Source organism: Condylostylus longicornis, unplaced genomic scaffold (genome assembly GCF_029603195.1).
Source record: "Condylostylus longicornis isolate FDR11 unplaced genomic scaffold, ASM2960319v2 ptg000047l, whole genome shotgun sequence".
NCBI classification, from domain to species: domain Eukaryota; kingdom Metazoa; phylum Arthropoda; class Insecta; order Diptera; family Dolichopodidae; genus Condylostylus; species Condylostylus longicornis.
In genome coordinates this window covers 333,904-359,989 of record NW_026578016.1, presented here as the reverse complement: position 1 = coordinate 359,989, position 26,086 = coordinate 333,904, and the positions used below count along the sequence as shown (strand labels likewise).

General features: G+C 20.2%; 6 protein-coding genes across 6 annotated transcripts in view; 1 reads left to right on the top strand and 5 right to left on the bottom strand.

The window, feature by feature from the left end:
• Nucleotides 1-926: 926 nt before the first annotated feature.
• Nucleotides 927-1,403, bottom strand: LOC129610714 (dynein light chain roadblock-type 2-like; the record flags this gene model as incomplete). Its single annotated transcript, XM_055523373.1, has 2 exons — nucleotides 1,365-1,403; nucleotides 927-1,271 (listed from the first exon to the last, which is right to left on the bottom strand). Coding segments are annotated over exons 1-2 (384 nt in total), but the record flags the coding sequence as incomplete, so codon positions are not given.
• A 2,607-nt stretch (nucleotides 1,404-4,010) lies between these two features.
• LOC129610705 (dynein light chain roadblock-type 2) lies at nucleotides 4,011-6,626 on the top strand. Its single transcript, XM_055523365.1, has 3 exons — nucleotides 4,011-4,168; nucleotides 4,224-4,302; nucleotides 6,198-6,626. Exons 1-3 carry the CDS (start codon nucleotides 4,166-4,168, stop codon nucleotides 6,407-6,409), a joined length of 294 nt encoding a protein of 97 aa, XP_055379340.1. The 5' UTR covers nucleotides 4,011-4,165; the 3' UTR covers nucleotides 6,410-6,626.
• On the bottom strand, nucleotides 4,889-5,485 carry LOC129610704 (probable fatty acid-binding protein). Its single transcript, XM_055523364.1, has one exon. It carries the CDS (start codon nucleotides 5,352-5,354, stop codon nucleotides 4,950-4,952), a length of 405 nt encoding a protein of 134 aa, XP_055379339.1. The 5' UTR covers nucleotides 5,355-5,485; the 3' UTR covers nucleotides 4,889-4,949.
• A 1-nt stretch (nucleotide 6,627) lies between the features above and the next one.
• On the bottom strand, nucleotides 6,628-8,686 carry LOC129610703 (uncharacterized). The gene is made up of 8 exons (XM_055523362.1): nucleotides 8,554-8,686; nucleotides 8,348-8,465; nucleotides 8,025-8,129; nucleotides 7,820-7,955; nucleotides 7,457-7,743; nucleotides 7,128-7,388; nucleotides 6,989-7,068; nucleotides 6,628-6,923 (listed from the first exon to the last, which is right to left on the bottom strand). The coding sequence occupies exons 1-8, from the start codon at nucleotides 8,650-8,652 to the stop codon at nucleotides 6,795-6,797; spliced, it is 1,215 nt and encodes a 404-aa protein (XP_055379337.1). The 5' UTR covers nucleotides 8,653-8,686; the 3' UTR covers nucleotides 6,628-6,794.
• A 5,068-nt stretch (nucleotides 8,687-13,754) lies between these two features.
• LOC129610713 (uncharacterized) lies at nucleotides 13,755-14,443 on the bottom strand. The gene is made up of 3 exons (XM_055523372.1): nucleotides 14,438-14,443; nucleotides 13,918-14,393; nucleotides 13,755-13,815 (listed from the first exon to the last, which is right to left on the bottom strand). The coding sequence occupies exons 1-3, from the start codon at nucleotides 14,441-14,443 to the stop codon at nucleotides 13,755-13,757; spliced, it is 543 nt and encodes a 180-aa protein (XP_055379347.1).
• LOC129610701 (KH domain-containing, RNA-binding, signal transduction-associated protein 3) overlaps nucleotides 14,295-26,086 on the bottom strand; it is a 33,064-nt gene continuing 21,272 nt past the window's right edge. The window contains exon 6 of the mRNA XM_055523360.1: nucleotides 14,295-14,641. Coding sequence (XP_055379335.1) covers nucleotides 14,535-14,641 — 107 coding nt within the window. The 3' untranslated portion in view covers nucleotides 14,295-14,534. The remainder of the gene's footprint in view (nucleotides 14,642-26,086) is intronic.

Genomic DNA, 26,086 nt, shown 5'->3' with positions numbered 1-26,086 from the left:
TAGGCCCTTAAATTTATAGTAATAACAATTCAATTACAATAATCAGGAGTTGTTTTTTTTGAAAATGGTATAAGTCCATTTTTTTAAAAAGACTAAGTTAATGGTGATTTTAATGAGCTATAGACAACTTATCTCCACAGTTACAATCACTATTTCAATAGAGTTCTGCTTGAACATAAAACAAACAAAATATTTTATTGTAATCAATATTTTTAAATTGATTCAAATGCAAAACCTTAAATATGTCAATATATGAAAAAATGGACTTATGCCACTTTAAAAAAAAAAACAGCTCAGTTAAAAGTTTGCAAACAATTTACGAAAATATTTTTATTTTATTTAAAAATTGTTTTTTTTTAACAATAAATTTGTGGAGAATAACATTTAATGTGGCAATGCTTTGTTATGACATCCAAAAAAAAAAAATTTTTTTTTGACATTAAATAAATTACCCGAAAGGAAATTATTTCTTATTCACAATTTATTTTTGTTTAAATATGTTTAGAATTCTCAAATTGACAGATGATAATTTTAAATTCGCCTCTTCAATATTTTGCCATATTAATCTCTCATTTTTAATTTATTTATTATTTACATTATTATTATTCAACTTATAAATTATGACAATTTACCTTACTATTGTGAATTTTCTGCAAAATTTTTATTAAATTTTACAGGTCTTTATTTTTTTTACTATATTGTTGAAATATTGTAGAATTTTGTATAGAATGAAGTAATTTGTAATAAAGCAAAGTAAATAGTTAAAATTTGGTGGATTTTTTTTTAATTTTATCAATCTATAACGAAATTACATTATAAATGTAAATAAAAGTAAACAATTATTTATTAGACGTTATTATTATTCTTGTTTTTTTTTTTTTTAACTACAATATTTTAAAAAATGCAAATAATCTCAATTTTTAATTATCTTTATTTTCTTCAATTTCATCCTTGTATTCATTGATTCTATCAGTTGGATTTTGTGTAACTATAAATAAAATTTTTTTATCTGGTGTCATTATGGTTTCATGATATTTAGTTCGGACTCTAACACAAAGTACTTCATCATTTGGATCAATTTGTTGTAAAATATAAAGTGCTTTTTCATATAATGAAAGATAAATACCACTTTCAACATAACCAGTATCAAGATCCATTGTTGTTTTAATGATAATTCCAGCAAAATTCAAAACAATAACATTTTTAATATCTGGTTTTTGTAAAATAGCATCATATGCATTATTAACATACGTTATAGTTCTTTTGTCTTCCTAAAAAATATCAAAAAATAGAAATTTATTTAGAAAATTTTTTTTTTTTACATATGAAGAAGGCAAATTTAAAATTATAATAATTTTTTATACTAAAGGTATACTGCTTCTGATTGATTTTCGTTTAACCATATTTTTCTCTATAGTCTATATAACGTAGTAGATTATGAATAAAATTATAATTGTGATACAAATCTTAATATTTCCAAATTACACAATATATTTTTGATTTTATATGAAATGTTTTTAATTGTTTGGTTTTTTTTTCTTATGACAGAAAGTCAGTCTATTTTCAATGCACTCTATTTGATTTAAAATATTTTTATTTCAAACTTATGGAAAAAATTTCAAAAAATTCACAATTCAAATAAATCGAAAATTCATTTTTGTTAATTATAGTTTAAAAAAAATTTCCATAACCAGAATCAAAACTCTTTCCTAAAATGTTGAGAAATGTTTCGTCGGTTTTCTAGTTCTTGATTTCGAAAACTGTTATATTCCTAACTGCTTCATCCGGCAGTTCAATAGCACTTAATAATCATTCTTTTTATTAAATTTTTTCTAAATTTTTTTTAAAAATTTGAAAATTTTTTTTTTTATTAATAATAACAGCTTATATAACGGTATAATGGTTTAAGAAATATTTTTCTGTTCAAAGATAATTTTAGTAAATTTTTGTTATTATACAAATGTTAAAATTCAATGCTTTAAATTCCAGAATAATTTTGAGTTCTATACGAATGTCTCACAGTAAAAGTTAAAATAATTTTTTTTTTGTTTTTCTATAAATACCACAAAACTTTTTATGAAAACTTTTTAATTATAAGTAGGTACATAAGTATATGTATATATATATACAGTTAATTATAACTGTTATAATTATTAGTTTCAGATATCAATCATTATAAAATTTGCACGTTTCCCATTCCATTTATATTTAGGTATTATGAGCGTAAGTTCGTGTATTAAAATTACAAAAACTTCAAAAGTAATTAACAATTTTGCATATAAATCTTATAGTTTGTATGTATGTATATAAAATGACTTATATAGGTATATATCTATGAGCGATTATAAAAATAATTTTTGAGAATTACAATTAAAAAACTTAAGGATATAAAGGATTTTCAGAATATAACTGTATATAAGGAGAAAATTATGACAAAAGAAGGAAAACTGCAATTAAATGCAAAAACTGTGGAAAATTAAAGAATTTTTTTTATAATTATCAAATAATATTAAACAGAATTTTTTAAATGATTTATAGAATTTTTTCGGAAATTCCATAATAAATAATTTTTTCTGTAAAAGAATGAACTGTTAATTCAATAATTCAGCAATATATGAAATAGAATGAACTGTTAATTAATCACATTAGGGTTTCAGAATCAATAAGGCGAATATTTAAGGATACCAAACTCAAAATCATTTTACTAAAAATTTTATTTACTTGCAAAAATATGCAAATATTAATTGTAATAATTATTTTTAATTAACATGTGTTAATTAAATTTAATATTAATAATTAAAAATCTAGATCAAATTTGTAATATTATAAAAATATTGTTTACCATATGAAATCTTCGAAAACGAGTGTAAAATTTTTTATCAAAATGAGGTAGTTTCTCTTAATTATGAAAAATAGAAAAGATGTACACTTTTTTTTCCACTTTCAGCTAACTGGAATGCTTTAAACAAACTGAAAAATTCAATTTACGCACAATGCGGTTTCATCATGTATAGGCAGTTTTTCTGATTATAATAATAATGTAATAATTACATAGTAACGCATTTAATGATTTTAATATATAGAACATGGATACTGTTATCAAATAATATGATATAAGTACATACCACGTATATGTATAAACGCAGCTGGAAATGTTACATATACATAGCAGTGTAGGTAATTTATTATATTTCAAGTATTTCTTTTATTGTAACTTTTACTCAAAAAATTAATTAATACATAATATGCATGTACATATTATGTATTAATAAATATAGCTGAATGTTTTAGTGCATGATATAGACATTATAAAGTTTTGAAGTTTAATTGACTGTAATTTACATAGGTGCTTGCCCCATATACACTATATAAGCACTGTACAAACTACACCAGAGTTATTTTATCGCATCGGCAAATATAACAGTAATGTTCAAATTTTAAATTTTAACCACGGATAAGAAAAATTTCAATTTAAACCTGTCGCGGCCGATTCCTCTGATTTTCGTTTCTGATTTCTATTAAAACACCATAAAATTGACTCATTAAATTCATTCCTACTTCATAGTGTGTAAAGAGCTACGGCTGATTACGGTTGTGTTGATGTCAAAGCCAGTTATTCTTCTTATGAATTTTATTTCGTGATTTCAACCAAATTTTTTCGTATTATGCCTTGTATATTTCGTATTATGACGTAAGCTTCGTGCTTCAAATCAAATTTGCAGTTATTGTATAAAATATTCAGTTTATTTCAATAAATTTCTAAAATTCAAATAGTACAATGTTCGAAAAATTATTAAATAGAATTTAATTGAATATTCAAAACTGACAATTTTTTACCTATTAGAATTAAGTGCTATTGTGAATATTAATTTGTCATGAAAACAAAAGAAATTGAAACAATTCAATTGAATATTAAATGTATTCAATTTTATTCAATTAGTTTCAATTTTTAATTTTGACATTAACATTTTGTTGCCAAATTTTGACAGTAAATAAGTAGGAAAAAAATGTGAAAGTACGACGAATTAACTTAGTGAACGTTTCTATTGTGAGTTGAGTAACGAGGTGAAAACTAACAAGTCAACTAAATTAAAAAAAAGTATCATAGTATTAAATTTTTTTTTGGTATTTTATTTTTGCTAATCTTAAATATTAAAATTTAAATATGGTAAGATATTTAATTGAGAACAATTAGAATAATTATTATAACTCTATATTTTTAGTCTCAAGAAGTTGAAGAAACTTTAAAAAGAATTCAATCTCACAAAGGTGTGGTAGGAACAATTGTTGTAAATAATGAAGGTAACAAAAAATATTTTCATGATTAAATCATTAATTTCGAATATGTAAATCGAGTAAATATGAACTAGTGTACTATATTTTAAATAGTTATTTGAATATATTCCAAATTTCCTAAATTCAAAATTATTATTACCTAGTACATGTTACCTAAAAATTTCCTTATTGTATTGTTTTTGATTTAATGTTTGTAGCTCAAGTTGTTTAATCGATTCAACAAAAAAATTCTATTGGCCATTTTACAATGGCCATAATCATTTAAAAATTTAGCAAATGCCACCTACTTATTTTAGTTTTTTTAAATGAATAATTTTTTCGCACAACCAGGTCATTAATTTTAGTATACAGGTTTTAATGACCTAATTGTTGTTGAACTTTTTATTACCAACCGAGAAATTCTTTTTAATTATTATGTTTTCAATTAAAGAACAATAATAAAACCAAAATTTTATTTCGTTAAATGTATGCTTTTATTTAATTTTGAATTATAAACTTTTTTATTAAATTGTTTGAACGCTTTTATAAAAAATACTTATGTTTTAATTAATATTCATTGCGTGATATAAAAAAACAAAAATCAACATTTTAATTTGATTATTATAAAAAATATTTATGTTTAGTAAAATTCTGTGATTTTTTATTGACCGTTCTTAAACAACAAGTTTGTATTTACGTATAGATGTTACATTACCAATTGTTAAAGTTGTAATAAGTTCATCTTCCTTGAATTCGCGAACAATTGTTGTTGGTTTACTACCTTTTTGCTCTTGAATGAATTTATTTGGGCCATCAAATGTACAAACACTTTTAACATTACGTCCATCAATAGTTTCTTCATCGAATTCTTCTCCAGGTTTAAATTTCATAACACTTCTACGGAATGTTGAATCGGTTATAAAAGAATATGATCCATCGGCTTCTTCAACTAATTCAACGGTAGCTGATGTATTATTTCCAATTGTACGTAATAACCAACCAATTCCAAGCTCTTTCATATAATCATCAAAGTTTTCGGATGTTTCCAATCTATATTTTTTGCCTTGCCATAAAGCCATTTTTTAGTTATTTTTTGATAGTTTTGTTAATGAAATAGTTATTAACTTGTTAACTGAATTGTCACTATAATTTGACTGATGAAAATTCTAAAATGAATGCACCTTTTTATATGAATTTAGAAATGTATAAATGCAACATAATTATTATTTTATCAGAGTTTGTGGTCTCTGCCGAATTTTAAAATAAAATTTCTTATCTAAAGAAAATATGAAATTATGGAATTTTTTTTTTTTTCAAAATTAACGTGACTTAAAAAAATGCATTTGTTTTTTGTTGCTCTTTCATTGGAAATTATTTTTGAGGTTTTAATAAAATTTTCTATTCATGATAACATTCTAATAATTAAATTAATTGCAACATTTACAATGCATAATTTAGTTAAAAATCATGAATTTTTTGGGTTTAATTGTTCATAAATAAAATATAACGAATTGGGTATTTGTGCGCAAAACAATCTAAATCATAAAATAATGTTTTTTTAGGAGCTTTGGATTTGTGGTTTTTATTGAGACATTTATTTTTAATTTATCAAGCCAAAATTTGAATCAGGTCATTCATTCCAGTCTGCCAAAAAAATTTTAATTAATAAGATAACATTTTCAAAATAAAGAACAAAGTGTCTGCGGTTTAGACGCAACAAGTCCAATGCTTTGTCTTATGTCTCACGAAATTATAAAACACAAAACACAAACTTTTTTAATAGTTATAGTGAAAATTCAGAATATCTTGTAATTTCTAATTGGTCATGAATAATGCTTGAAATATTAATATTCTTTAAAAATATTATGCTTTATAACTTATTAACAATTTATTAATTTATATTGGTATAATTTTTCTTTTAGGCATTCCAGTTAAAAGTACATTAGATAATACAACAACTGTCCAGTATGCTGGTCTTATGAGCCAACTATCAGATAAAGCAAGGAGTGTTGTCAGAGATTTGGATCCATCAAATGATTTAACATTTTTACGTGTTAGATCTAAAAAACATGAAATTATGGTTGCACCAGATAAAGATTTTATATTAATTGTAATTCAAAATCCAACAGATTAGAAAAATTTCATTGTGCACTTAAATTTCAGGAAAAATTTTTCTTAAAACAAAGAAAAGTATATAAAATATAAAATAATAAATTATTTATGAACAGATTATTAGTAAAGTATTGCTTTAAATTGCACGTTTTCACAAAACGTAAACAGGAATGAAATTTTTAAAATTTTATTTACATATTATAAATATAAAACTGTACACAAAAATATTTGCAATAAACGACTAAGTGTTGATATAAACATAATTAATGAAAGGTTTCTAAATCTTTTTTATTCCATTTGATTTGAAAATTTTTTTTTCCTAAATGATTGCACTTTATTTAATCAATTCATATTGCACATATTTAATTTGATTATTTTTATATTATTTCTGCATTTTATAAGTTTTATCAACATTTTGCATCATGACAAGATAAAGTTGCAATTTTGTCTTCTAATACTTCTTTTTCAATTTGTAAACCATTTTCATCAACACAATAGCATTCTCTTTTTTCATCATTGACTTTCCGACATTGCAACTTAATATAGAAAAAAAAATGGTAATATTTCACATGAAATTAGTGAATACCTCATTCTAATATACCTCTTTAAAGTTTCCGTTTGGACAACACTCAGGAATTTCTTTTTTGTTTCTTTTTAATAGATCTTGAGTACGAGCACATTCTATGGAAAAGTAATAATGATGAGGTTTTGATTTTCCTAATTCTTAATATTAAACTTACTACAATTCATAGATTCTGCTTCTTTAGAATTTTTTGGAACCGAATAATTTTCTATAATTCTATTAAATTTATCTACACAAAATTTTGATGTTGAATTTTCATTAAATGAATTAAACCATCCATCTGGTTGGCATTCTTTTACAATCATATCAAATGGTTTAATATTTTTAGATAAAGATGAATGTATTTTATTTAAAAAATCCATTATTATTTCTTCGCAGTCATGATGATATTTCCAATCTGTGTGCCAATTTCGATTATCTTAAATTTAGTTGTTACGTTATGTAGTGTTCAAAGTATGTAAGAAGATTAAAATCATAAATACTTACAACATGGTAAATTTTGATAAGAGATTTCAGTTAAATTATAAATTCTATCATTAATTATTGATCCACTTTCTCTTTCAATACAAGTACAATTTTCGTTTAAACATTGTAAAGGATCATAACTACCGTCACCAAGGCATCTAGCTTTTAAAACAGGATATTTAAATTTAATCATATCGTTAAATTTTTTATTGGCACGTGAACATTCACAATTCATTGAAAATTTTGTTGATTCTGTATAAATTGCTTCTCCAAATATTCTAGTTCCATCTTCATCGACACAAAAACATCTTAAAAGTAGTTTTAATTTTTAAAAAAAATATTTTTCTGATTGTTTTGAATCGGAAAACAGATCTAAATACGTACGTTTGATTAACATTACATTTAATTGGTCCATATTTTCCATCGCCATTGCAAACTGGTTTTTCAACATATTTCAATGGTTTACCTTCTTTGATTGTTTCATTATAACGTTTCCATTCATTGAAACAATCTGTGTTCACTTTTAAAAAAAAGAGCTTAGTTAAATTTAATGTACATATATTTTGTATAAAGTAATCTTTTAAAATACTTAATTTGCAACGATTATCTTCGGACTGACATGACAGCCCTGGACCACACATCATCATTGGCGGTGGGGTTTCTGGAGAACCAATGGTACAAAATTCATTCTCAGCTTAAAAGAAATTATTTTTAAGAATACTTGGAATTTTTTTTATAAAAATTTTCGTTCACAAATTGCAAATTTTAGAAATTTCAAGGCAAAGAAATAATTTAATCAGTTTGTTTTTTAATGATTTACTTAATATTAACTATTTAGATACTAGTTAATATTTTATTCAATTCTAAAGTAGTAATAAGGTTCAATAAAGTTATTAATTGTAAAGTTTTTACCTAAATATTTCATACAAATTTTACAGCATCCACAAGGCCCTTCACCAGCAAAATATTCTCCTTTTAAATCATCGCATGCATCCGACATAATATTGCATGAATGCGTATCTACATATTTCTTTAGATGTTTAAAATTATAATAAATTTAGTTTTAAAATATCGAGTATCATTAATTTTGTTTTGAAAGATATAATCAAAATTCATACTTCACAAAAGTTTGGACTGCATTTAAGATTATGAGTAGAAGATTGCGAAAAAATCGTGACAAAAATGTATAATGAAAATAAAAAATATAATTGTTTCATATTTTTTTTTTAAACAATTAGATCAACATTTAATTAAGAATACAACAACACTAAACACTCAATTATTTCCTTTGCAATTTATAAATTCTAACTTACATTTATTATCTTATCAGATTCGATATAAAATTTTATCGATTTCTTGATAAAATCTTGAATTTTCTTTATCATTTACTGCATGTTTACATATTTATTTTTTAAAATTGCAGTTTATTTTCAATTATTTCTTGTGACGAATGTATATAAATGGTATTGCGGAATTACCGTTTTCAAAATTAGTTCAGAAACCAATTGGCAACGAATTTTATGTTTCGCTAAATAAAATTCAAAGTTATTATAGTTCAAGGACAATCGTAGACATTAATTTACATAAGTATTACACTCAAATCGCATTATCTGTACAATTAAATCGTAACTGCGGTGAGCCTGAGTATACGGTAGTGATATCGAGTGTTAATTTTGAGTTAACTAAATTAATTATACATCATTATCAAATTCAAAAAATGAGACTCCAATGACAATGGTGAACCCCTACAATCATATTTATTGGGTCATAGATTTAAAGTAATTTTAAACAAGAAAACCAAAATTATATAAGTTTCATATTTTTTGTATATAATATTACTTTTTGTATATAAAATACTTTATTATTAACTACTTAAAAGAACAGCTTTGCCAAACTGCAAACACTTTTTAATTTGTTTACTATTTGACAATTAATTGCATTCTATTTCACATTGGTATCATGAAATTCACAATAGATATATAAAGTGTTTTATTCAAATTAAATTTGGAATAGCTTTAAGGCTTCCCAATTGATCGGCTTAGTGGATTTGTTATATATATCAACTAGACTATGCAATGTAATACTTTTCCTTTTTTTTTGTGAAAATTGTTACTGTTTAAAGGTAATAAATAAAATGATGAAATGTACTTGATATATTACATTCTTGAACTAGCTGCTATGAGAAGTGACTTCAAGCATTTTTCAGTATAAAATTAAATTAAAAATTCAAAAATTTGTATAAATTTTTTCTCAGTTAATTGAAACCATATCTTACACTTTCTTAATGTTAAAGAGACCATGAATAATTTTCTTGCTTTGTCAGGATAATTAAATTGAGCCTTATATCTTATTATAAATCCAACAGCTAAAAATTATAAAAAATGAAAATTTTTACAATAAAAAATTGAATTTTTATTAGCTTTCAATATTTTTTTTTCCATATATATATATATATTTTTTTTTGTTTTTTTTTGTTTTTTTTTTTTATACATTATATGCGTTTATTTTTCTTTGTATGTTTTTAATTTCTTTTCTTTTCTTTTTCAATATAGTTATTAATTAATGTTCTTTTGTTTTTATATCATTTATAATTAGTAACACAATATTTTATTGGGTAAGGGCTGAGGGAGGGAGGGAGGGGGGAGAGGAAATATTTTCAATTTTCAGTTTTCTTTTTTAATAATTTCAATTTTATGTTTTCAATATTTTATATTTTTTATATATTTTTTTCTTTTATAATTCTTTTTGAAAATTTCATATTTATTTTTTATTGTATTTTTTTTTGTTTTCTTTTTTTCAATACTTAATTTTATTTTCTTTTTTTTTTTGTATAATATGATTATTTAATTTTATTTGAATTTTTAGAATATTATATTTATTTATTTTATTTTTATTTTTTAATTTCTTTCCCTTATTTTAAATATAACTTTGTTTTTTTTTTTTTTTTGTTTTTTTCTTTAGTTTTCTTTTATGTATATGTATAATATTATTAATATTTATGTTTTATAATTTGTATTAATGTTTGATTAAAGTGTTTTTCTTTTCTTCTTTTTTTAAATATTTATATATGAATATTATAATTGTGTGATTAATTTAATTTTATATTAATTTGTTTTTATATTTATTTAATAATAATATTTTTTTTTTTTCTGTGGTAGAGTTTGACAAAACAAATAATTTATTTTCTTACTTGAAATCATTTTGATTTTTTTATTTAATTTTTAATTTTCATAAATTATTGAAACAGAAATTAAGATTTTGAAAAATTTAAGTTTGTTTTATCTTCTCTAAGGAAGATTTTCTATTATAATAAAGGTTTTCTTAAACCAAATTAAGAAAATCTTCCTTCAAGAAACTTTTCAATTTTTTGGAAAGTAAATTAAATTTAAAATATTTTTTTTTTAATTTACTTTAATCTTTTGTATTTTGAATGCAAATTACATAAAAAAACAATTTTTTGAAAATATTAAAGTTGAAAATTTATTAAAATTCTATGAATTTTTTCAAATTTTTTCTATTAAATTAATTCCAATTGAATGAATTCATTGTTTTTGTATTTGTGTTTTTTTTTTTGTCAAACTCTGATTTGATTTTTAAATTTTCTTTTTAATTTTATTTGCTTTATTCTCTCTTAATAAAGAAGAAAAATTACTTATAATTATTTATTAATTATTTTTTTTTTTTCATTCAATTTCTTTTTTTTGATTATTTAACTTTTTTTTTCTGCTTTAATTATTTTATGAATACCTTTTAAGGTAATTTTTTTTTTTTAATTTTAATTACATATTTTTTTTTTTGTGATTTTCTTTTATATATTTTAATTTTTAGTTTATTAATAATTTTAAATTTTTAGTTTAATTTTTAAATTCATTTTTTTTTTATAATGTTTTTTTTTCTCTTTTTCAAAATTCGAATATTTAATCAACTAGTATTTTATAATAATTATAAACACTAAAATAAAATTATAAGTTTTTTTTATCGATAATTTTCTTTTTTTTTTTTTTTAGATTTTATGATAAAAATAATAACAGAATTTAAAAAAAAAAAAAGCAATAATTAATGCATTACTTAAAATATTGGTAAATTCAAAATAATAAAAATTTATTTTTAAATTTATTACGGCTTATTACAAAATATAAAATTTATAAATTATAAAAATTTTTTTTATAATGTTTCATAAATTTCAAAAATATTTAGATATCAAAGGAATAATATATTGTAATTTTTGATTTTTCAAATATATGCATTACTAGATAATTTAAATTTAATTTTCAAATTCAATGAAATTTATTATTTTTTTTTTTATATTGAATACTAATTTAATAGGAATAAAAATAGGACATAAATAATTGACATAATTAATGGTCATAACTATTTTTATTAATTACAAAGAATAAATATTAATGTTTTATGAAAAATGAAATTTATCAGCTCATTTATTTAATTAAATTATATTTTTATTTGTAAATTCTAATATAATAAGAGTGTTTCCTTTGATATTACAATATTTAACTTATATATAAGCATAATGTGTTTTTTATAATAAAATTATAAAATTGAAATAAATTTTTTTGTTTTTTTTTGTTTTATTGAATTGGTTTTGGTTTTTATTTTGTTTTGCATTTTGAATGCTATTTATTAAATTATTATATAATCTAACAATTACTTAATTTTAAATTTTTTTTTTCAATTAATTTATTTGTTTTATATCATATTTTATATTTTATTTTTGTTTTGTTAATAATTCTAATATACTTTAATAATTTTATATAATATATAATATGAATATATATATATCTATATATATATATATATATATATAAATATATATATATATATATGTATTTCATTTTTCCCTCATTTTTAAAGTTAATTTTAATTTTATTATTGTATAATCAATTTAGTTTTTGTTTAATGTAAGAATTAATGGTATTTTTGTTTTTTCTTTTTTTTATATATTTTAGATTAAATTTTATGAATTTTTGGATTGTTATTCTTTAATTTTTTTTTTTATTAATGTGGATTTGTATAATTTTTTTTTTTTTGTTTTTCATGTATTATATTTTCCTCTCATCACAAAAACAAAATTTATTTTGTGTTATAGTATAGCTATAATATGTTTGTTATTTAAATAATATTTTAAAGGGTTTTAAGGGTTTCATTATTTTTGTATCAAATAAAAAAATACTAACAATTTTTTATTTAAATTTTCTTTTTTTCTTTTTTATTTATAGAATCAATAATGTGTTTGAATTTTCATTATTATTATTTTGTATTTTTTTTCTTTTATTTTCTTTTAAATTTGATTTAATAAATATATTAAAAAATATATTCTTCTTTTTTTTTATTTATTTATTTCTTCAATTTCTTTAAATTTTATCTAAATATTTTTCATTAAAGTGGTTGTTTTTTGGAATATTTAAATAATTTTTTTTCTTATTAAATGTGTGTTTTATTTTTTTTTTGTTTTATGTTTAAATTTTGTAATATAACAAAATTTTTTATTAAATTTAGATTATAACATAAATTTTCAATGAAAATATTTTTGAACATAAGAAATAAAGAAATTTCAATTTAAGAATAATATTAAAAACTAAATGTGTCGAGTTTCGGAATGCATTTTGGTTTTTCTTTTATATTATTGAAATATTTTTTCAATTTTCCTCTAATTTAATTAGTTAATATCACAAAAAAAATTTGAATATATAAAAATTTAATTAAAAAAAAATATATATTAAATTCAAGTATATATAAAATATGTTTTAAGTTCAATTCATAAGGAAGATCTTTTAATATTTATTTTATTTATTTATATTGATCTTTTTATATTTATTTTCGAGTTACATGGATTGGAATTGTAGAAACTATAATTCCAATCCATTTTATATTTAAGATTAAAATAATAATAATATTGTAAACTGAACTGTTTTCTTTTGAATTTTTATGAAATATTTAATATAAATATCATACGATTCGAATTATAAGTTTTTTTTTTTCAAATTTTTCGTTATTAATAAAAATTATTAAAAATATTTAAGAAATAAGAGAACTCAACACTCTTAATTTACATTATGATTTCAGAATTCATAGAACACACATTTTAATGGTTAAAATTTAAAATAAATGTAAAAACTATTTTAAGTAATGGTTACGGAAAATAAACATTTTCAGAATCGGCTTCAGCTAAAACACATCAGCATTCAACATTTCATTGTGTCAACTTTGTATCAAAACACAATTCTGTTGACATTCGGTAAATTTATCCAAAAATCTTGAGTAATTTTGGTTTTTGTTTTGTTTTTTTTTTTTTTGTATGTTTTTAAAGAAACTGTACAGGCATGAAAGGTATTTTTCCAACATGAAGTGATGCATTTGCCGGTCTAAAATAAATTAAATTTTTTAAATATTTTTAATATTAGAGATTTGTAGAATTAACTAAAATTTGGTAAAAAAAAAAATAAGAATAATTCAACTGAACTTACCTTACAAATAATAAATTGGTTGCTGTTGCTGGACCAGTTTGAATTCGATTGTTATTTGCATGTGCTGCAGCTGCTTGAACTTTTGCATTATTTGCTTGCATATTATCTGCTGTTGTTATTGATGTTGAACCAATTGTTGAAGATGATATTGATGATATCGATGATTTATTATTAATATTTATTCCACCATTTATATTTGATGAAAGTGTTCCATTTCCATTGTTACCAACAACATTATTTCCACTGTTATTATTACATCCATTAATATTACCACCAATACCACCACCACCTCCAACTCCTCCATTATTACCATTGCCCATCATACCATTTCCTCCACCAACTACACCTGAAACATTCCCCAATCCATTTCCCATACCATTAACTCCACCATTACCAATATTACCTCCTCCGTTAATACCTCCAACATTTCCATTTCCATTTCCACCTCCAACACCAATACCAACACCAGATATTCCCTTATTCCCATTTATAATACCATTATTTCCTCCAATCCCAATACCCCCATTATTACATAAACCACCATTATTATTAGCAATACCGATATTTCCATTTGCATTTGTATTTATCGAATTGCTGTGTCCAGCTGGCAGTAAATTTCACCTATTAACATGTACACGGTTATGATTTGAGTTTGCTGTTGCACCAGCTAAACCAGATAATTGTCCTGGTCCACCCATATTTGTATTTCCTCCGCCTTGATTCACTAAAATAAAATAAAGAAATCAAAAAAACAAAGAAAAACCAAATAAGAATATAAGAATATGGTTTAGTATTTTCGTTAAAAACTTAATTTAAAAAACCTTAAATTAAAAAAAAAAAACAAACTTTTATAATTATACAGTTTGATGAATTTTTCGTAATGTGATGTGATCAGATTTTAAGAGAATAATATTAATATTGTATTTGTGTAATTATTTAAGAAAAAATAATTTTTAAAAGCACAAAATATCAGAATGGCAGTAATGTTGTGTAAATAATGCAACAGTTAAGTAGTAAGTACTGCCAAGCTATATATGGTTTTGTATTACAGTTTTATCGAATTTTGATAAAACGGCTGTATAGATAGTTGCATGTACAAAAATATGTAAAGTGTGAGAGTTTCTGAGTAATTCCAAAAGAAATTCTAATGCAAATTGTTAAAAATTTTTTAAAATGTATTCGAAAATTTTAAAGTACAAGTCTCTACGCAAATGCAATTCTAACATAAAATTTTACTTATTTAAAAATAAAGTTTTCTCTCTAAAGTAAGAACCTAATGAACCTTAAATTAACGCTAATGTCAATTTGTTTTATTTAGTGTCCTGCTGAATAAAGCAATTTCATATCAGATCTGCATTTGGTATTCAAACATTATACGATTATATGGTATCGGAAATTTTTTAGTTTGCAACTAGAAAATAATTACTAACTTGTTATTTAAAACAAAAATTGGAGTCATGACGTTCTAACAAATCATACACATTTTATAAATTTTTATCTCTTCTTATGTTTATGTTTTGAAATATAACAAATAATTTGATCAATAATAAATAAAAAGAAACTCACAAGATGAAAAGGGAATTTTTTTTTTTTTGAAAATAATTTTTGAAAAATTTCCAAAATTTCAAAAATTTGTCATTAATTATGTAATAAAAAAAAAATTGCAATGTGTGCATATGACACTTTAACACAACAATATCAATGCATCAAAAAATCATTTTAAATTAAATTTTCTTGAAAATTATTGGAAAGAGTCCATATGGAATTAAATTAATGGTGTATACTGAGTCAAAAATAAATCAACTTCATTTCTTATTTATCGCAATTTATTTATAAAGGTAATATTTTTTTTTTTTATTTTTTTTAGAAGACAAAATATTATATATTTTTTAAAATATATGTAGAATATAAAATGAAATAAATTTAATTAATCATTAGAATTATTATATATGTATGTATGTATGCACGAAATAATAAATTATAAAATGTTAATGGCAATATAAAATGAATTAACCTTGATGTTGAAAGAGAAATATTAAAAAATAAGCAAAAATTGTAAATAAATTATTTTTACAGAAGCAACAGTTTGACGAGATCATTTTTATATTTTAATGTATTCAACACCAAGTCAATCAATTTTGTAATATTATGTATGTATGTTATGACATAAAAACGAATTTTCACATTTGAACGTATTAATTTTTCTTTTTTTCTAATTAATATCTGTTTCACAAAAGAATTTTTATTATAAATGCAAGAAAAAAAAAAATTAGAGTATATCTAATTAATTTGTATTTAAAATTAAGTTTATATTTTCATGAACTAAATTGATTTAAATGATGCGTGGACGTAACATTTATAAATTTAATGTTGTAAAAATTTGGAATTTAGAATTTTAAAATTAATTATTAAAAATTGCATTTTATTTTTATTATTCTAAATGTAGAACATAAAAGTGACATCTATGTGTTGATAGTGGAATATTAATTTATTGTTATTCTTTATTATTATCTGGGGGTTTTCGTTTATTCAGATCTAGAATAGTTCTAGTTCGAAAATTCAGGCTACATACACTGAAAATATAGATCGTTCAGAAATTACTGTTTAACGCTGCGTCTTAGAAATTTTATTTCTAATGGAGAACTTTCAGCGCAGCATGCATAAACGAAAACCCCCTCTTACTCGAATTCTATGAATTTCTAGTATTTAAATTGTGATTAACTGATTTGATTGGTAATATAAGAAAATTTTCATAAACACAAAAATACAAATGGCAGTACTGCGAAAATATGACATAATTAAATAATAACTATTCTATAAAAGCAAGGGCCCGTACGATTTAATGGTGTTATTCATAACAATTTCACTATATTTCTGATAAAGATAATTTAGCAAAATTAATAAACAAAACTAGATTAGGAACATTTGTTTTATAAATGTAAATAAAGTGCAGTTTTTACTATATGCATTTATGGCGAGGTCTTAAGAGCTTTTAATTAAATTTAAAATTAGATTTATAGATTTTGTAACAACAGGGTTGAATTGGATTTTAACCCATTATTAGCTGGATATATTGTGACTCCCGATTGACTACAGACAAGTACAGTGTTTAAAGTACCCCACGACACTTATTTTTTCAATAAATTTCATAACCTTGTGAAGGTGAACATTCTTTGTAGCCTTTCTGTTGGAAAACAAAATACTCTAGATGTACAAATATATAATTTTAAATACAACTTTATAAATTTAATTTCAAATTTAGAAATTATTTTAGAAAAATTATAAAACATTGCAAAAACTACAGTAAATTCAATTTGTATTATTAAGAGAAAAACATTGAAAAAATTTGTGTGAATCGATAATTAATTCAATTAAATTTTTTTAAATAAAAATTTTATATTGCAAATTGAAACTATATACATACATAATATTATAAATTGAAATTAAAATTCTAAATTTTTTTATGTAACAAATCCCAGCACGTCCCAATACATTAAAGATTTACAAATATTTTTGTTATTCTCTGAAATTGGATTCAATTCTTTTCATATTTTTTACTACTACAATTTACTGAATTATAAAAAGGAAATTTCAAAATATTTTGAATTATTTAGAATTTTTATTTTTACTTTTCCAGGTTTGTTTATATTATTCACCATTTATTGCTATATTTATTAATTACAAATGACCTTGATCAAAAAGATATTTCAAACTCATAAAAACAAAAAAAAAATATCGTAAAATGGATCAAGTTAATGCCAAAGTTTTCTATGTCAAGTATAGAAAACCATAAATTGAAATGCGCGTCGTCTTACTCTAAATTTTTCTAAATAATTTATGGGAATTTGTAGTAAGAGCTATAATAAAAAAGAATTTTTTTACGATAATATTTTAGCCTATAAAAATTTTAATGTTATTTTAAACAAAATAATAAAAATTTTAAAATAAATATTATTAAAATTATAATGAAATTTTAAAAATTTCAACAAATAATTTAATTGGGATATTATTTTCAAAATATTAGATTATGTAAATTTCGAAAGTTATTAAAAAATATTTTAGATCAAGGCCAAAATCTAAAAAAAAAATAGAAAGAAATTTGAAATTGTTAAACAATAACCATTTATTTTTCAACTTCGAGAATTTCACTTCTAATATGAGAATTTCACATCTAATCATATGGGCTATTTTTTGGAAAAAGGCAAATATCTAGTTTTTTGTCCAATTTGATAGCAATTTTGAAAATAATAAAACTAATTTTAAAAAATCCATTACTGTTTTTCGATTTTATTGATCCAAGCTAAAACAATGAACTTCAAAACAATTTTGAAGCACAAACTTATTTGTTCATGTCAAGCAAATATCTTTTTTTTTATTTTTCTAAAAAATTTTGATCATGTCGTATGAAATCCACGCTTGGACCCAAATCAAAAAGTAAAAATTCTCTTTCGTTATGTTGGGCATGAACAAAAATTAAAATTTTTAATTTCATATTTTAGACTTTTACAATTCTTTTGTAAGATCAAATTGTTACAAGATCAAATTCAGTTTTGAAACGAAGCGTCGATTTCACAAAATTGCAAAATTGCAAATTAATTTTACAAAAATTATTACAATAAACCAATTATGGGACAAGGTTATGTCTTTTAATAACAATAATTAATATTCCAAAATTTTATGGAGAATATTCTATTATATGAAATTTCTTAAAAAATTGAAGCTATTCTGTTCCAATCGAAATTCTCAATTAAATGAAAAATTTTAATAATAAATTTTAATTATTTCTCGCCGTATTTTCAAAGCAATAGCTTCATAAATTGTGAAATATCAAAATATATATTAAAAATAAAAAATTATTTAAAAAATAATAAAATAAATAAAATATAGGGACAATGGATAAAACCTTTTTTTTTTTTTGAAAATTCTACAATAATTTTCTTATCTAACTACAAAAACAAAGTTATCATATTTTTCATAAATTCCACCTGCTGAGTAAATTTCAAAAGAAACAAAAAAATTTCGCCCCAAAATAAAATTGAAAAACAAAAATTGTTGCGTTCTAATTGCCGTACAATAAAAAAAAAAATAGGATGATGTTCTAAATTTTTAATTTTATTTATTTTTTTTTTTTTTTGAAAATTTTTATTTTCATTTTTTCTGCCGTGAAAATTTCTTGACGCAATCCAACAAATTATTATGTTAATAAGTTAGTGTTATTTTGTACTCTCCTGATTGTATAATATTCAAAAAAAAAAAAAAAGAAACCAACAAAAAAGAATTCTTTTTTAACAAGTTGTTCCATTCATTCTAATTTTGAAATTAAATTGTATTTTAAATTTTAAAGAGAAAATTTTTCATTTACTTTTTTTTTTGTTAGTTTTCTAATTTTTCTTATTTAAATTTTCAATTTTTTAAATTTATTGTCTTTCATTCAAATTGCGTATACAATATGATTGTATATACTCGTATATATATATATTTGTATATATATATAGGTATATTTATTAAGCATTTAAGAAAATTATTTGAGGTCTTGCACTATCTAATTTATATTGTGTTATGCTGGGCGCTGTTGTTACGTTATTAAAGAGCGAGTTTTTATGAAAAACGGCAAAATACAAAGAATGAAAAAAAAAAATTTTTTTTTTTATTTTTAGAATTATTTTTTTTTTAAATTAAATTTTCAAATTTATAAAAATTTTCATATGTAGCTCTATTTCAGTTTATATTTTTAAGTAGCTACATATATACTAGCTTTATTTTTTCGAAAATTTCTCAAAAATTTTTCATTTAAATCAAGTCAAATTTTTATGTTTATACAAAATACATATGTACAATTTATTATGAATGTTATGTTGTATTTATAGAAAAGTTAAATTTTGAATTGACACTTAAATAATGATGAGAAATATATATATATATATATTTTTTTGGGTCAAATATTTCAACAAAAATTATTGCATGACACCAAAACTACTAAAAGATTTTTTCTATTCTATTCCAAATTTTCTTTTCTCTTTGCTTTTATATTCATTTCTTTAAAAGAGAAAAGAATTCATATATATAATTTAATTAAAATTTTATTTTTGGTTTTAAATGAATACAAGGTCAAGTTGGGAACGCGATTATTTGCGGTTTAATATGCCATCAAGTAAATTTTATATTTTAAATATTAAATGAAAGAAAATTTTAAAAATAAAATACAAATTTTAATTATTTTTCTTATTTTCTCTTAGTTGCAAAAAAAATTTTTTTTTTTTTTTAAATTAAATAAATTATAAATTCGGGCAATAATGTTTTTATTTTGCTTTCAATTTAATTTAATTAGTTTTTAATATAAATTGTGCGTGGTAGTAAGATTATTGTTAAAAGATTTTGGTCCATAAATTTTTACTCGTTTGCTTGTATTTTTTATATTTAATTTCTTTTTAAATTTAATTGTTTTGTTATAAATAATTTAACATAAATATTGTATAAATGTGCAATAGTTTAAGGAAATTAATAAAATTTGTATATATATATATATGTATATATGTTTTTTGGTCATTTATTAATAAATATTTTTGTTAAAGACAAGAAATTTTGGTGTTAATATTGTTGAAAAACTCTGTTGAGTGAAAACAAATTGTGGATTTTTTTTTTTTTTATTTAGTTATGTAAGAAATTGCATGTTTTGTTCTAAATTTTAATAAAAATTTTTATTTTTTTGTGTTGTATTAAAATATTATATTGCAATATATGTAAATGAGAGCGAGAAAGAATGAGTTATAGAAATAGTTAACAAATTTTAAACAAAGAAAGAAATAATTTTGTAAAAAATTTATAATTGAAAAGTAAATTTTAAAAATTAATTTACTATTTTACTATTATTATTTCCTATTTTTAAATCTAAATAAAAGAAATTATTAATAAAAATTACTACTTAATATGAGTATAACATTAAAATATATGAAATTTCTAAAAAAATTAATATAACAAATATGACCAAAATATTAAAAATTAAAATAAATTTATATTTTTTTAAAAAATGCAAAATATCGGGAATTTTTATTCTAAAATTTAAAGTTTTCCTTTTTCATTTAATGCCCAATTTCAAATTGAAAATGAAATGAGCATTTAAAATAGAAAGTTAAGTGTTATATATAATTAATATAAATAAAAAATAAAATAATGTAAAATTTTAATTATTTAATAATTATTGTTAATTTTATTTTTTTTTAATTTCAATGGCATAAATTTTTTGATGTCATTTGCGAATATTTAAAAAAAAATAAAAAAAAAAATAAATAAAATTAAGACATTAGTTAAAAAGTAGTTTATGTAATAAATACATATAGAATAATTAAAATTTCTAAAGAATTTAGTTTAATATTCATGTGTGTATACAATTAAATAAAAATAAAATAAATATATATATATATATATATATATATAAAAGAATTTATGAGTAATGATTTTTTTAAAATTAGGCTAAATTCTATTTATTATGAGTTGTTAGCCCCTTTTTTTTTTATTTAAATACACACATTAAATTATACTCACAATTAAATAATACTCATATAAAAAATTTATCTGATCACATCACATTTGAATATTTTAAAAAAATAAAAATTCAATTTTAGACGCACAATGCAAATATTTATTTATATATATATGTATAATTATATATTTTACAGGTATATATAATATATATATATAAATATATATATATATATATATATATATGTATACTACTAAGCAATAAATACTTTATTTAATTTAAATATTTTAATTATAGAGCTATCAGAAAAAAAAACTTTTTTTAGTAGGTTAATGAAATAATATTTTTGGTTTATTTTTTATTTATTTTATATATAAAAGCATACAAAATAATTGTTAAAAATTTAGAAGAAAAAAAAAAAGAATATTTGAGTTAAAATATAAAAAAAAAAACAAAATTTTTTAATTAATTTCCTCTTTTTTTCTTCTTTTATTTTAATTTAATTTAATTATTAAAAATTATTATTCAAATTTTATTTTTTAATTATTATTTATTATGTAAATATATAGGTTACATTTTTATTAGATAAAATAGTAAAATTTATTAAATTTATTAAAATTTAATTAAATGAGGAAATAATGGTAACAAAAAAAAAAAAAAAACACAAATTAGAAAAAATTAAAAAAATGTTTTTTTTTAATTTTAAAAATCAATTTTAGAATATATTAAAAATATTATTTTATTTTTTAATTTTTTTTTTGTTTTGCTTTAAATTATTAAAAAAAAATATTTTTTTTTTTTGGATTATAAAATATTTTGGTTATTTTATTTTAAGTGTATGTAAAAAGTTATGTGTATTTATTTGTTTAATAGTTTTATTTTTTTTTTATTATTATATTATAAAAAATAATAGTTATATATATAAATTATTTACCTGGTTTTATAAATATCAAAATTTAATCGCTTTTACCGGAATAGAGTTCATAAAAATAAAATATTTAGAGTGTTTTTTTTTTTTTTTTTGCATTTTTAATTTTTTTTCTTTTTAATTCTTTGTTTTTTTTTTTTTTCTATTTTTACTTTTTCAAGGCACTCCCGTTGAATCGCAAATCTAAAATTAAATAATTGTTATTACCACACTTATTAGACTTTATAGTTTTTTATTTGACATCGAAAAAACAAAAACCACCTCCCTTCCATCTATAATCATCTCAATGTGTTTAGATAACGCTAACATTTTGGGGGGGGGGGGCAAAACACAAAAAAAAAAAGAGAAAATCAACAAATTCTAATAAAATTATTATAAATGTTAATTATTTTTTTTTTTAATAGTTTCTTAATAAAACCGTATTTGATAAGAGAAGTATACATATTTAATTAGACAATTTATGATTTTGTAAGAATTTACGAGTACATTCAATGTAAGATATTAATATTTTTTGTTCTTCAAGAAATTTAGAGGTAAAGTATTAAAATTTTCTGTTCTTTTTTAAGAATTTTCAAAATCTGTTGTCTAAAATTACCGCAAAATTACTAAGAGTTTACTGGTAAATGGAAAAGAAATAAATAGAAAAAGCAGATTTCATGTCCAATCGGAAGTTTTTGTCTTCTATCATTTTCAATACAAAGTACATACATACAATCAATGTTTAATAAACATTAACTATATATTTATTGCAAATAAAATTGTCAAAAAATATATTTTTTATTTTATAATAATTTAATAAATTTGATGACGCTATTACAATTTCTATTCAATATATTGAGATTATAAGGGCTTAACTATGTAATTTAATTTTGGTATTAGCAGTAACAGAAAGGTTTTACCCTTACAAATTGACTGATGCTACTCTATCATTTTTTCCGAATTCCGAATTGTTTCACAAAAATTAAATTAGATATTAAGGCCCCATTAAATAGAATCATGTATTAAGGCCCCAATAAATAGAATTACATAGTAAGGGCCCAAAAAATAAATAATTTTTTACAGTAAAATTTTCAAATTGTGGTAATTTTTGCAGTTAAATTAATTTGAAAATTATTAAAAAAAAAACAATTTGTATACTTAAAATCAATTTTAATTTTTTCTTAGTAAAATTAATAGGGGTGTGAGCCTTTATCATAATTGAATATCTTCTCTATTGATATTTTAGTTTAATCAGATTGATTTTCCCTTAAAATTTCTTAACTAGTTTTGGTTTTAAAAAAAAAAAACCTCTTATTGTATAAGTTGTTGCATAAGTTTTAATTTCATTAAGGAAAATAAAAAGAAATATTAAGAAGTGAAAAGAAGTGTTAAGAAAAGTTTATCTTGTAATAACAACTAAATGTATTAAACTTGGATCGAAAGATACGTTTATAATTATAACTTCTCTTCGAAATACGTTTATGCATTTAAATTAATTTTATAATTAATTAAAATATATTAGAAATTTTATTTTATTAGAAATTTTGTATTTTTATTGCCGGTAAGTAAAAGGTCCTGAAAATTAAAAATTTTTAAATTTTTATTCAAATTATTTTGCGCTTTTCTTTCGTTTTTTTGTTGTTTTGTCATAAGTTTTTCAACTTTATTTAAAAGAAATTTAATTTTTTTTTTGTTTTGTTTTCTCAAATTTATTTTTTCTTTTTTACTTTATATTTTATTTTTCTTTTATATTATTTATATCCTAATTACATTTTCTTTTGCTTGAATATATAATATATTCTTTTCATTTTTATATAATTATATATTATGTATATCTATTAATAGAATTTTAATATTTTTGTAAGAGATATTTACAGTTTTATCTCCATTTTATGCATTTTGTTGTAAGTGTGTGTGTATATTTTAAATTTTAACAATGTGTTTTGTTCATTAATTTTTCAAATTATTTACTTTTTTTTTTCTTTTTTGTTTTAATAATTTTTTTTTATACTCATTGATTACAAATTTGTTTTTTTTTTTCTTATTTTTTTTTATTTTAAATATTATTTTCAGTAATTATATTTTTATTATTTTTAAATATATATTGTGTATATAATGGGTATTTTGTTTTATTTTATGTATTAATTTTTTTTTTTATATAATTTAGATTAGTTTTTCCAATTTCAATTGAATTTATATTAAAATTACATATTATATAATAATTATGTTATTAAAGTAATTTTATAAATAATTTATAATTTATCTCTTTATATAAGTGAGGATATTCTATTTATAATAACGAAAATAAAATTTTTTTATTAAAATGTCTTAATAAAGAATTAAAGAAATAAGAAATAATACAATTTTTTTTTTTTTTTTTAAATTACAAAATGAAATAAATATTATCATTAAAAAATATGATTACTTCAAATTGGTTTTACAATTGGATCGTGTAGATCTGAAATTTAAATAAAAATTCTCATTTACGAGTATATGGGTAATTTGTTTTGTAGCTCTAAAGCCGATCAAATTTATTTTTAAAAAACATTCCTTAAAGGTCAACGTTTTTTATGAATTTTTACAATTGCAAATATTTAGTGCTAATATTTTCGTTTAGATCAAATACTAACAAAAAATATTCAAAAGAATAATTTCTAAGAGACATTAAAATTAAATAGTATTTCACATAGAGATTTGTGATTAATGCAATCATTATATATTTTTTATATATAAAATTGAATACATATATAATATTTCATTTTATATGAATACAAACGAATATCCTTATTAAAAATACCTTATTATAATTTTATAAAAAAAAAAATTTGTCTTATTTTTTATTAAAATTATTTATACATAATTAAATTTTGATTGAAAATTTTGAATTTCTATCACTTAGTTCAATTTGCACAATAACATTGCACATTTTCATACAAATTGAACTAAATAATAAAGATTTTCATAAATTAGAAGAAAAAAAAAAAAAAAAGAAATTCTGAGCTAAAAAATAATATTCAATTTTCTTTCAATTAAAATTTAGTTTAAAAGTCAAGAGAGAAAAATAAATAAGGTTTATAAACCGACTGATTTGTAAAAAAAAAAATTAAAAATAATCAAAGAAAAAAAAAATTTTTTTTTTTTGTTTCAAATATTAAATAATTTTATATAAAGGGTTATATAAGGCCCCATTTACCCAGAAAATAAAAATTATTTAATCATGTAATTTTTAGCTGTTGCAAAAGATCTCAGTATTTTTTTTTTTATTATATTAAATTATAAATTGAATTTCAATTACAATCAATTATTATTAATTCTTTTTTTTTTTGTTTTTTATATTAAGTTTTATTATTTTTTTTTAATTTCTGTAAATATAAATTTTTTAATAAAGTAATTTGCAATAATTTTTTAATTTTTAATAATCATTTTTTTCTTGTTTTTCAATTTAAAATCATATGCAATTTAATTATAACAAAAAATTATAGAGATTTCAGTCGTAATTTAATTTGAAATTTATTTTAAGCAATCGGAACAAAAATATGGAAATTAGAATTTTAATTGTAATTAAAAAATTTGAAGAAGTAAAAGAATAAAGAAAATTATCTTATTATTTGTAGCTTATATTTGAAATTCAAGTTTTGGGAAATGTATTTGCCGAACATTTTAACTGTTATATTAAATAATCGGAAATTTAAGATTTCAGAAATTGTGTTACATAAATTGCATATGATATTAATATTAACATTTTTTTAAATGTTTTATTAATTATTTAATATATTATATAA